The sequence below is a fragment of the Coptis chinensis genome, chromosome 5, assembly GCF_015680905.1.
Source record: "Coptis chinensis isolate HL-2020 chromosome 5, ASM1568090v1, whole genome shotgun sequence".
Lineage (NCBI taxonomy): Eukaryota > Viridiplantae > Streptophyta > Magnoliopsida > Ranunculales > Ranunculaceae > Coptis > Coptis chinensis.
The window spans coordinates 94,981,321-94,994,865 of NC_141460.1; the positions used below are offsets into that span (position 1 = coordinate 94,981,321).

Sequence of the window (13,545 nt, forward strand, 5' to 3'; positions counted from 1 at the left end):
GCATAAACCAATTGGTTTTTCAATGAACATCGTAGGAGAACAAGGAGAAGCTTGGCTCAATAATGGTAATGACCAATATGACATTGCAATTGTTGGGGGCGGCATGGTTGGCATGGCCCTTGCTTGTGCCCTGTGTAAGTTTCTTACCCCTTTGGTTCTTACTCCCTGATGTAATATATAAAACTGATGATCTGACATATATTACTTAATGGTTTACATAGATTTAAGTAATTGACTGGTTATAGGTTTTATACATGTGTATAGAGTTAGTATTACATTGTATTTATTTCCATGCGTAGTATGACGCTTTCAAACTTTTGAGACTCACATATTGTAGAGAAAAAAGGGAATTTTTTTATTTTCTTTTACGCTTTGAGCGCACCTGCGCCTCATATGGGTTTATGGGATAAACCTTCTTCCCTATTTTGGGGGTTTTGTTTTTAACAAAAAGGAAACAGAATAGGGTCGGTCGAAAAAAAAACCCATAGAGTTTTATACAGAGAAAAAAAGGGGAGTTTTGCTGAAAGAAGAAAAGGAAGAGTTCTTCGGATAGCTAGCTGACAGTCAACTTCGGTCTTTCGGGGTTTTTCCGCTTTTGGAAAGCTGTTCGGTTTATAAACTGTGAGTAGTCTAAAGTTTTTTTGTTATATTTGTTTATGTTATATTTGTTTATGCTATTCATCCCAGTAATACTGTTTTCCAGAATTGAGATAGTGTAAACCCCGTTAATGGTGTCGACTGATAAATACGAATGTCGCAGTACCACAATATGTAAAACTCTGGTAAAGTTGAAAAGTTAAACTGTCGAAGCCTTGACATCTTGACACCGGTGGTTAATGGCGTCACCATCAGCACCAAACCGTCCTTTTTGTTTTGTGTTTGAAGTATATTTTTTATTTTTTTGATTTGTGGTGATGTTGGAACTGTTAGTGTTATAATTGGGGTTAGATGGGTTGTTGGTGTCGCGAGGTGGGCTGCTGAAGCTCCGGAGGAGCTTCAATGGCGACCAAATCAGCACCAAACCGTCCTGCGTCTTGATTGTTTAGATTAGTGTTTTTGATTAGTTTTGTTGTGAGGTTATGTTGTTGGGTTGAGGTGGATTGTTGGTGGTTGATTGGGTGCTGGAGAGAGGGTGATTGAAGCTTGAATAAACCGTAGATCGCGTTTTTGCAGTATGATGAAATCATGCTTTGTTAGTATAGATAGGTAGGGGTTTGACAAAGGATGAAAACCGCTGGGTTCCTTTTGTTTATAGGTGGTCGGTTGTGGCTGTTGTGGTGGTCGGTGGTGGCTGGAAGTTGGATGAGGAAGGAGATGAACAGTGAATCACGATTTGGGCTTGGGCCAAATCGTGGTGGGCTTATATGTTTTGTTTGGATTTTTTTTTTTTTTTTTGGACTTAACTTTAGACTATGGGCCTTAGGCTTTGGGCTTTTGGGTTTTTGGAGTTTAGGCATGGTTGACCAATGTTGACTGTTGACCAGAGTTGATTGTTGACTTTGACCAGAGTTGACTTTGACCAGTTGACCCAAATTTGACTTTTACCTAAAATTATGATTCGGTCTAATAGGATAAGTCTAGGACTATTAACGTGTTTGACTTTAGGCTAAGACCTTCCTAAATATACTTATGTACGTGTATTTACTACTCTGTGATATTTTCGTCTTTTATGATATACAACGTTATGACACTTAGACATCCATGAAATTAATAACGCGTAAACAAAAAAATACATGAATCAAGATACTCCTTCGTTCTCTGAAATGATATATACAATAAAGTTCAATAATGCGTAAACAATTTACTGCAACCTTTTAGAACTCTCCACGCCTAAAGTTTTGGAATTGAGTTTTATGACTGTTGATGTCATATGTTAGGTGGGCATTTATTGAATGTGCCATAAATGGCCCGTTAGCGTTATCTATGGGTATTCATTGAATGTGCCATGAATGACCCGGGTATTCATTGAATGTGCCATGAATGACCAGATTCTTTGGAATGCCCTAGAGAGGAACTAAGGTATTCGCCTTGCGGGTTAGTGGTATTAATTTGATTATGCGAGTGTTTGGGTTTTCTTTTGAATACCTAATATAATATCTACATATGTTATATAGAAGTTCTAACTTTCTTTTGCAGGAGGGTAGGACTTAATAACATTTTGTGCAGGGACGCGGTCCTACTCTTATACAGCAGTGGATATCGGTAAGTTTTAATTCAATGATTTAGATATTAAAATGAGGTTTTAAAATGAGTTAAGATAATTGAAGTTTTGCTTGGGAAGAACTATGCCGGTTGAGATGACGGAACTACCTGTCTTCCAAGCTGAGAATGATTAGGTTATAATAGATTTAAAGTGTTAGTTGGATAAGTAAAGATTGGACATGTTTATATGTGGTTAGTCTACTCATACCAGCAAATTCCATTTTGCTGACCCATGTTTGCTTTGTTTTGGCAACGTGGGTGTGTTCTTGGGAACATAGGTGGAAGGCAGTGGAACCGCGACGTTTGATTTGGATTTGATCTGGAGCAGTCCGTTAGTTCTTTTATTAGGTCTGTTCTTTTTGGAAGTATGTAATAACGTAGTTCCTATTCATATGACATGAGAATACGATGTTGATGACATATTATTCTTGATATGTTATATTGATGATTTTTGGATGGAAGATAGACTTTCATAAAGTAATGAAGAGAATTTTTGGAGATTATTTTGTTGTTAAGATTCTTTATGATGTGGGTTTTAGGTTTTGACATGTGTTGTATCCACCCCGTCATAGCCTGGGTTTTTAGACAATTGAACCGAGTGATGTTTGAGATATTTATATTTCAAATATTCTTTTTTTTTAATTGTTTAGAAATTCGGGATGTGACACTCTTTGTGGGTGGCCCTTTGTGGGCATGATGTGCTCTTCGTGGGCATGACTCTTTGTGGGTGGCTCTTCGTGAGCAAGACACTCTTTGTGGGTGGCTCTTTGTGAGCATGACACTCTCTGTGGGTGGCTCTTCGTGAGCAAGTTCTGGATGGACTGCGAGTTCTGGATGGATGTGTTCTTGTTGGATGTGTTCTGCTCGGTTGTATGTGTTAAAACCTCACCGAGGTGGAGAATGTAGAGAAAAAAGGGAATTTTTTTTTTCTCTTTTACGCTTTGAGCGCACCTGCGCCTCCGATGGGCGCGATCCGCGCTCTACCGATTTCAGCACGAAATTCACTGTTTCGGAATTTTTTCTGAAATAGTATAAATATAGGTTTTTTCTGTAAAAACCTAACTTAACCAAAACAAAAAAAAGAGAGAGATTGTAAGAGAGCAATTCTTTGTGAGTTGAGTGTTCATTCTTTGTGAGTGAATTGAGAGCACTTGTAATCTGTTATTCCAGACATCTAATAAAGCTTGGATCTCGCCAGTGTGGACGTAGGCAAATTGCCGAACCACGATATATCCTTGTCTTGTGGTTGGTTCTCTTTTGCATTATTATATATTTACTTTATATGCTTGTTAAATTGTTAATGAGAAGCGTTGGGATATTACTTGGAGGGTGTTGAAGTCTTGTCTAGTGTGAACGATCGATCTTTGTGTAGGATTGATCCGTTTGTTGTGGATAACGTTGTTTCCGTAGTTTATTATTCACAACACATATACCTAGGCCGATGTGTATTATATCTTAACCAGTTGGCTTTGAGTTGGATGTCCAGATTTAATAATATTATCATTGCTTATTGAACTTAAAAGAAAAAGAGAAAAAGAAGAAAAGCAATATTGTTGAATCTTTCATTCCGTTTATACTTTGTTGGAATCATTAACGGTTTCAGTCTTTGTACTTACTTTTTGTTTATTGTGTGTGCAGCAAGCTCTCCATTGACAAAGAAATTGAGTGTTGCTATTATTGATAGTAACCCGGCATTGCGAAAGGAAGTTAACATCAAGAAAGATGACCTCCCTGACCCGAGCGGTCGAGATTATCCTCTTGCTTCTATTTCCTTTTTCAAATGTATAATTGTGATATCTTCTAATATACCCTAATTGTTTTGTGCATATACTATCTCCAAGCATTTCTTATTTTCTTCTCGTAATTCATTCTCTTAATTGAGCATCACATCATTTATTTCTTTATCGGACAATTTGGTACCTTGTAGCTTATATTTGATAAGAAAGGTGAGAAAATTGCGTACACAATGATGTTACTATACAGAGATACTGTAATTTGCTTGCATCATATTCTCTTTTGCATAGCTTGTCATTTTCTCCTTTCCACATGTTTTTTTTTTCAAAATTTCGGTTTATCCCATATTCCTCAGTATCCATATAAATGAATCTGGAGGAATAAAGGATATCTTAGGAGCAACTATCGCAAACTAAACTATTATTGCTTCATTTCACTAGTAGCCTAGTTAATCCTCTTTAGTTGTTATGTCAATGTACAAGTTGTTCTGTTTGCAGATATTGGTGCTTGGCAATATGTAATGCAGCATCGACATGCATATTTCGATGCAATGCAGGTAATTGTTCACTTCCATTGTACAGTTATGATATTTCAGATTCACGTTCAAATTTTAATCTGTAGAAGATAGTAAGAACTAGGAAGCCTCCTTTGGTTAGCATCTAAACACACGGATTTAAATATAATGTGGAACTGTCCATTCGGCTGTTTGTCATAATAATGCCTAGGGCGACCATTTCAAAATTCAAATTGCACAACCAATCTAAAAATCTTGTCATTTATACATTTGTGACATTTAACTATCTCTAGAAATGGTTCTTAAAGGTACGATCTTAAGGCTTACCACACACACATCTAATTATTAGTTACACAACTAAATGCTCTGATTTTAATGTGTATGGTCATCAATTGGATACCCGCACATTATATGTTCACTCTTCTAAAATGTGTGCCATGTGCATTAAAAGACGGGTGGCATAGGGGGGGGGGGGACTCTGAGTGCTTTGTTGTCATATCTTTGAATTCACCTTAGTTATTACTCAGTATATGTTTACTCTTTTTTGCAACATCATCACCCTGTAAATCTGAGGATATTGTTGCCCAGTTGCAAATGTTTTACGTGGTCGTTGTTGATACCTTAATGTCAACTATAATAAACAGATACATGTAATAGCATGTTTTTTGTTTCCCCCCTTATTCTGTACATATATTGAAAATTTGAAACAGTTATAATACATTACATCTTCAAGAAACCTTCTAGTATATATCTCTTGTATCTTTTCATATTTCTCCTTGCAGGTTTGGGATTACACTGGCTTGGGATACACTAGGTACACCGCAAGCGATGTAGATGCAGATATACTAGGGTAGGCTTTGCATATCAAGAAATTATAATTATTTTGCTGCTTTAAAGGTATTGAAGTAGCCAAGTAGATAACTATGGTGCATCTGGTTGTGATACAGGTGTGTAGTAGAGAACAAGGTGCTTCATAGCTCTCTCTTGTCATGTTTGCAGGTATTCTCTACATTTTCGTTTATTTATTTTTTCATTACAAATCTATATTGTTCCTTCCAAATGGTGATGAATATTGTGTTTTCAATAGAAATTGCGAGTAGTTTGTAATATAGTTGTCATGCAAAGTGTGATTATTGAGCTTTACCTCTGAAATCATTGAATATTAGTAGTTTGGTTTGTTTGAAGTGTGATATTAAGCTTTGTCTCGATTGCTACTCTTGTTGTTTTGGTTCTTCAGTTTGTTCAGCTACTGAGTATTGATCTTCGTGTTGGGAGATTTCACTAGAAGGTCACACCTCAATCTAGCTACTTTCTATCCCAAATGATTTCAACTTGGAGATCACACCAAGGAAATCACCCACCCAAGACTTTGGTAGTTATCACAACAACCTCAACCAAGCAAAACCACTACAATATCATCACAATTCATAGCAACAATAATAATGGAAGTAACAATGCAAAGAGACACAGAGATTTAGGTGGTTCGGTAAATGTTACCTACATCCACACACAAGAGCCGAGTTTCCTTTATAACAAAGATTGGAGAGTTTACAAGAGATCAAGAATCAATAAGAAGAGGCCTCACTCAAACCCTAGCTCAACAGAGCTCCCACAATACCCTAGAAATGAATCTCTCAAAGTTGTCCTTCAAAACCCTAATCTATTTCCTTTATATAGGTGTACATAGACAAAGGGGAAGTAAATGGGCTTGGGGCGCGGAGCTCGAGCTTGCGCTGGCGCCATAGGTGGCGCCGCCTTATGATAAATAAAAGCCTGCGAGTTAGGTGAAAAGCAGTGTGGGAGCGCCTTCTTCTTTAGGCATCATCATTGTTGTTGCCTTCGGCCTTGAAGGCCATGGACGGTAGCGGCCTCTTCATCAGTACCAGGGTGAGTGTGGTATACGGACAACCGGAGCAAAGCTCGACGGTTCCACCAACCCAACAATCTCCCACTTGGAACCTTCGAGATTCTTCATGCACATCACATCTCAATTGTAACAACTCAATCCAAATCCAAAAAACTAAAGAAACACTCGGCTCATTCATCATGGTCTTCAAGCAAGAAGACCCACCGAAGTTGAACACTTCAACTTCGTCTCCACAACACCCCTACCATGACATAGACATGTCTCCGTGATACTCCATGAATAATACAATATCCATTTCACCGCTTCCCAATGATGTTTGCCAAGGTTAGCCATAAACCTCCAAGCAACTCCCACTGCATGGGATATATCCGGGTGCGTGCAAACCATGTACCACCGCCTAGGGGTTTGTCGGGGAACCATGCAAGCTCTTGCTCAGCTTGCACACCATATTCTCTATCTATCCTTCCGTAGGAAACCCAACAGTTGTCGCGTGTAAATCTCCTCAACATGGTCACAATGGAGGTGAGCAGTTTTCACATTTAACTGCTTAAGATTTAAACCTTCCGCTACAACAATACTAAACACTGACTGAAAAGTATTTGGGGAGAATATCATTGCCAAATATTTCTTGGAACCATCATGTTCCTTCTTGACTCGATACACCCATTTGCTCTGTAGAGTCTTGTCCTTGGGTACTTTGGCCAACTCCCAAGTGACACTAAAGACGAGGGACTCCGTCTCATCATGCATAACAAGCTCCCACTTGCTAGCATCACCAACCTCCAATGCCGCATCATAGCAATGAGGTTCACCATCATCAGTAAATAAATAGGTGGAGGGAGGATACTTCATGCTTTCGATGCGGTTTGCTGGATAACCTCCTCGGCACGAGGTGGAGATGGACTTGGTGGCGTAGTCTCTTCACCCGAAGTCACTACTATCATCATCATTTGTGGAACTTCCACAACACCACGACTCATATAAGAGCCTTCCAACTCAACATACTTTCGGTGTCACTATCGTAGAATCGGGCTCCACGGGTCGTGCTTCTTTTCGTCCTTGTACAAAACCATCTCATCGAACAAGGCATTTTCTACTACGAATAATTTTCGGTTTTGGTCATCCCAAAACGATAACCAAGATCATCATCGCCATATCCAATGAAGGTACACTTGACATCAAGCTTACTCCTAGCTTGGTCACTAGTGTGCACATAGGACTCACACCCAAACACTCTCAAATGGGAAAGGTTCACATCCTTCCCACTCCACACTTCCTCTGGAATTCTGAAATCCAAAGGTACTGATGGTCCTCGGTTGATCAGGTAAGCTGCTGTGCTAACACTTTCTGCCCAGAATTGCTTTCGGGGTAAGTCCGCTTAGTGTATGATACACCTAGCCCTATATGTCAGTGTTCTAATCATCCGCTTTGCGACCCCATTCTCCTGAGGTGTCCCTCGCAAAGTCTTTTCCATCTTGATGCCACTGTTAGCACAATACTTCTCAAAACCTGAATCAACATACTCTCCATAATTATCAGATCTCAGCTTCTTCACCTTGAAGCATGTCTCATTCTCAACCATGGCCTTCCACGTCTTGAACACTTCCAATACCTCGGACTTGTGTCTCAAGAAATAGACCCACACCTTCCTAGTATGGTCATCAATGAAAGTCACAAAATATAACTTTCCGCCAAGTGAAGAGACATTAGCTGGCCCCCAGACATCTGTATGAATCAACTCAAGCTTCCTAGCTTTCAGAGTTCGACCCATCTCCTGAAAACTCACCCTTCTCTGCTTTTCAAACATGCAATTCTCACAGAAGTCAAAGTCCGTCGACTCTAACGGGAGTTTACCAGTGGAGTGAAGGACTTGCATTCCTTTCTCACTCATGTGACCAAGTCTGCGGTGCCAAACATTTGGATCCTCTTTGCCATTTGCCACGGCATTCGACCCACACCCGTGTGCGGTCATGTAGAGAGTACCATCCTTGTCGCCTTTAGCGACTACTAGAGAACCTTTAGAGATTTTCCAAGTATCCTTCATGAAGATTGTAACAAATCCTTCACTAGCCAATTGACCCACTGAAATCAAATTCTTCCTCAAATCCGGAACGTGTCGAACATCCCTTAATAACCATGTCCTATCTTTCAACATAATACGGACATCACCTTTGCCAACAATGGCACAAGATTGGTCATCACTCAAGAAAGACCTTTCCAAGGTCACCTTTGGTGTAGTTCACAAAGAACTCGATTTGAGGTCACATGGAATGATCGCTTGGGAATCTAAAACCAAGACTCCTTATTGTTCTCCATCGAACATATCAAAGCATCATCTTCCACTTCAACTACATTAGCTTCTTGATTCTTCTTGTAGTTGTCATTCCTAGGTGTTTGGCATCGGTTACTATAGTGGCCGGGCAAACCACAATTGTAACATATAATGATACTATCATCTCTAGGCTCATCACTAGGGGCATGAGAGTTCATTCTCCCCTTCTATTTCTCGGTCTACCGACCCTTGTGCATGTGCATCCTTCGCTCTCGGTACTCAAAGCCGAACCGATGTCGAGGTCCCATCCGAACTCCCGAATTTCCTCCGCTAGTATCATACTAACCACATCGTCAAATTTCAACTTATTCATTCCGCCGAGCCAGCGATAGCGCAAACCGTAGCCTTCCAACTTGGAGGCATTTGTCCTATTATCGCTAACTCTCACTTCATCACTAAATGTAATCTCAACCGACTCAATTGGTCTTTCGTTTGGTTGAATTCATTTAAGTGGTCCTTGAAGGAATCATTCTCCGACATTCTCATGGAGAAGAGCTTGGTAATCAAATAGACTTTGTTAAGCGGCGAAGGTTGCTCATACATGCGTTAGTGCCTTCATGAGAGCGCCGCCGTCTTCTCATTTTAATATTTGAAGGCCCGACTTGAGAGACTCAATCGGATTGTGGCCAATGCTTTCCTATCTAGCAAATCCCATTCACTTTGCTCGCGAACTTCGCGGCTTCTCTCCCATCAAAGGTTCATACAAATCCTTTTGATAGAGTATGTCCTCAATTTGCATCCTCGATAGCGAAGTTTGTACCATCAAACTTCTCTATTTTGTAGCTTCCTTTGTCGGTCGTCATGACTCCCACTGAACCAAAACAACGGTGGAGACTCTCTCAGAGGAATTTCTTCAAACACCTAGCTCTCTCTGTGCCAAAGGTGGAAACTTTCCTCACAACACCTTGTTCCACTGATTCAAAACCGTGCTCCGATACCACTTGTTGGGAGATTTCACTAGAAGGTCACACCTCAATCTAGCTACTTTCTATCCCAAATGATTTCAACTTGGAGATCACACCAAGGAAATCACCCACCCAAGACTTTGGTAGTTATCACAACAACCTCAACCAAGCAAAACCACTACAATATCATCACAATTCATAGCAACAATAATAATGGAAGTAACAATGCAAAAAGACCACGAGAGATTTAGGTGGTTCGGTAAATGTTACCTACATCCACACACAAGAGCCGAGTTTCCTTTATAACAAAGATTGGAGAGTTTACAAGAGATCAAGAATCAATAAGAAGAGGCCTCACTCAAACCCTAGCTCAACAGAGCTCCCACAATACCCTAGAAATGAATCTCTCAAAGTTGTCCTTCAAAACCCTAATCTATTTCCTTTATATAGGTGTACATAGACAAAGGGGAAGTAAATGGGCTTGGGCCGCAATTCTGGAGCTTGGAGCTGGCGCCACATAGGTGGTGGTAGCCTTCAATAAAAGCTGGAGGCGAAGTGGCGCTTAGGTGGTGGCCAGCTTCTTCTTCTTTAGGCGGGCATGGCTGTTGCCGTATGGCCTTGGCTGAATACATGCCCATGGACGAGCCGTGGCGGCTCTCTTCATCAGTACCAGGGTGAGTGTGGTATACGGACAACCGGAGCAAAGCTCGACGGTTCCACCAACCCAACACTTCGTTCATTCCACGTGATGTAAAAACTTATTTTTCATTTCTTTGACACTTTCTGAAACTTAATGTATTAGAAATAGCATAACACAGATTTCCAGAAGACAATCTATCCTTCCAGATTGACGACAATGGCTGTACAGCCAAATACACCAACTAAAGGGATCGATTCATCATGTTCATCACGAATGGCAAAGCTGGAACTTAGTGATGGACAAAGCTTATTTGCAAAGCTGGTGGTAATGTTTTTTTCTTTTTCTTTTTGGTTTTGTAAGAGTTTTGATGTCACATGCTATTATTGTGCGCACTGGTCAGACATGTGCCAAGAATTTATTTTAGTAATTTTCTACTTGCAAGTTTCATAGGATTGGTGTTCAACAAATGTTGTCTTTTCCAGATGTTGGCACTGACCACATTTGCATCATTGTATGTGTCAAATAGGTTATGCTTTGTCCTACTCATTTGTTATTAGCTAACAAATGACCAATTGATCTTTTTGCAGGTTGGAGCTGATGGGGGAAAATCACATGTTAGGGAATTGGCGAGAATCAAAACAACTGGATGGAATTATTCACAGAATGCAATCATATGTACTGTTAAGCATACTGTTGAAAATCATTGTGCTTGGCAGAGATTTCTGCCTTCTGGTCCAATTGCACTTTTACCCATAGGGGACGAGTTTAGTAATATTGTTTGGACTATGATTCCAAAGGAAGCAACAGAGCGTAAATCGATGAGTGAGGATGATTTTGTTAAAGCAGTAAACCATGCTCTTCATGATGGATATGGTTCCAATCCTCAGTCGAACTCCCTGGGATACTCTGGAGATTATTCCTGGGAAGTGCCTCCCAAAGTAGTTGAATTGGCATCAGAGAGAATGGTGTTTCCTTTGTCACTAAAGCACGCCAATGAATACACAGTCAATCGTGTGGTTCTTATTGGTGATGCAGCACACACTGTTCATCCTTTGGCTGGCGAAGGTGTTAATTTGGGATTCGGAGATGCCTGTGCTCTTTCAAAGATCATAGCTGATGGCACTGCACTAGGTGCTGACCTTGGGGAGGTATTTTAAATAGTTTCTTATTTCACAAACATATCAGTTTGATCTTTGAACATCAACAAGTAACATCAGATAATTCACGTGTGCACTTGAGAAGAAGAAGACCTGTTTTTTAAAGAGTGCTAGCTCTGTTGACATTGAAATTTGTCGTATGGATGTCAAACTGAAGTGAAACAGTATGTTGTTCCTACTTCCTAGGCCAAAGGAATTATTTGCTATTTAATTTGGCTTGTTAGGTCGTAAGGCAAACGTCTTAGGAGCAAGGACAAAATCAACAGTTCATTTCCTCTTCTGGTAGTAGAAATCATGATGACTCCTAGGGGCAGCACGTTATCATAAAAACTAACAAATGCAAATTTTGATATATAGTTTTTGGTAAAAGCTCGTCTAAATATGATATGTTATATATTGTTCGTGTTTAGTTTGTCCTTGATGGTCTGTTTTGTTAATGCAGCTCTCATTATTGAAGAAATATGAAGCAGAAAGGAAGCCAGCAAATATTATGATGACCGCAATTTTGGATGGCTTTCAGAAGGCATACTCTGTTGATCTGGGTCCTTTCAATGTTTTACGAGCAGCAGCATTTCAAGCAGTGCAATATATCTCTCCGCTAAAAAGGAATATAATCTCATATGCTATAGTTCAACAGAAATGGCCACTTTTCTTTTAAGATCAGACAGAATAACCCTGAATCCGAAATGTCCGACATGTTGTTCATTACTTTGTAAATATGAAATAGTGCAGTAACGTCCCTTCACCATTATACGTAGAAGTGAGAAATAAAAAATATTAATCCTCCCCGTCTTTTATTATTGGAGTCTGTGCTGGACCAATTTGGTTATATTGATTGATTACTCTAAATATCTACAGTGGGCATGCCAGTGCTCGTAATATAGATTCTGTGACACCCTTTTTGAACCGTTTAGAAGATTTCACAAAAGGCCATTGTTGAATTTCTATTTTCAGGTTGCAATTTGCTTATACAAATTGTGAAGTCTGACTAAGGAACTTTAAATGTCTCTCACTTGGTCCTTTGACAAACTTGTGGAACATGGTTCCTTCAAGAGAAGTACTTCACATGGCAGGTTAACTACTGGTGGGTCATCTATTTTGGAATTAAAGCCGGTAGAGCTTCAGTATGCCCAGGCTGGGCCTGTGTTCTAGATCAGCTCTAAAATCAATCCAGGCTATGGCTGATATTGTGAGAAGAGCATGCTTGTGTATAAGAATCACTTTTTTAGTTTTTAGTGGTATAATTGTTTAACATTCCTAGAGAAGTAGTGAAGTGCCAACTCTCTATAAGTACTCAAACAAAAGGGAAGAAATCTAACGTCAAAGAGTCGCTCTAGCTATACAATTTGCAAGGACAATTTCAAAGTGCCCAAAGAAGCAAAATTATGAAAATAGAAAAAATATCCCGAAAGACACGGGATATATGACAATGCACAATTGCACACTAAGTCTAAGGACTAAACACGTTACTGGATAAAGCTGTTAAAGTTCCCATGTTCGTTACTGAACACGTTTTTTTCATCAAAAGAGTGATACTCCAGCTCCCTATCGATATTCATGTCTGCTTTGGTATTAGTCCATCACTAGATTTTGGACCCGGACATACGCCCGGGATCTATTAAATATTTTGTGGGCTGAAAATGCTTTACAAAATGTCTCACACACATTTTCGAATCAGAATATATTTTTATTGAAAATAAACCGAAATACATTAATGACCAACGATTATGGTACATAAGTACTTTGAAACTAATTAAGAGATCAAATTGAGATAGCCTCATCACTTTGTGGTTTAGGATATTAATCCGTAATTTTCAAATAGAATTATCTTAAACTCGATCTATCTTGTATAATAGTTTTTTATTATATTTATGGTGATTTAGCGACAAATTTTTGAATCATAATATATTTTTATTAAAAATAAACCGAAATCGTTAATGAGCGTGATTATGATGCATAAGTACTTGGAAACTAAGGGATCAAATTGAGATAGCCTATTCACTTTGTGGTTTAGGATATTAATCCATAATTTTCAAATAGAATTATATTAAACTTCGATCTAGCTTGTATAATAGTTTTCTTAGATTTATGGTGATTTAGCGGCAAATTTTTGAATCGAGAATATATTTTTATTGAAAATAAACCGAAATCGTTAATGAGCAGCGATTATGGTGTATAAGTACTTGGAAACTAA

At 39.2% G+C, this 13,545-nt stretch overlaps 1 protein-coding gene across 2 annotated transcripts; it reads left to right on the forward strand.

The window, feature by feature from the left end:
- The first annotated feature begins 4,350 nt into the window (after nucleotides 1-4,350).
- LOC147500390 (uncharacterized) lies at nucleotides 4,351-12,193 on the forward strand. 2 transcript variants are annotated; one of them, XM_086562041.1, is made up of 6 exons: nucleotides 4,351-4,492; nucleotides 5,233-5,300; nucleotides 5,398-5,449; nucleotides 10,363-10,518; nucleotides 10,782-11,342; nucleotides 11,794-12,193. In XM_086562041.1, the coding sequence occupies exons 1-6, from the start codon at nucleotides 4,457-4,459 to the stop codon at nucleotides 12,007-12,009; spliced, it is 1,089 nt and encodes a 362-aa protein (XP_086418167.1). In that variant the 5' UTR covers nucleotides 4,351-4,456; the 3' UTR covers nucleotides 12,010-12,193. The 2 variants fall into 2 exon arrangements, with proteins under 2 accessions (XP_086418167.1, XP_086418168.1); XM_086562042.1 differs by lacking the exon at nucleotides 4,351-4,492 and having other exon boundaries at nucleotides 4,964-5,300; nucleotides 10,357-10,518.
- The last annotated feature ends 1,352 nt before the right edge of the window (nucleotides 12,194-13,545 follow it).

Bases quoted from the DNA above. Each gene is read 5' to 3' on its own strand.
- LOC147500390 (XM_086562041.1), top strand. From the start codon at position 4,457: ATGCAGCATCGACATGCATATTTCGATGCAATGCAG. The intron at 5,450-10,362 runs GTATTCTCTACA...TATTAGAAATAG, and splicing joins CTCTCTTGTCATGTTTGCAG to CATAACACAGATTTCCAGAA. The intron at 11,343-11,793 runs GTATTTTAAATA...TTGTTAATGCAG, and splicing joins TAGGTGCTGACCTTGGGGAG to CTCTCATTATTGAAGAAATA.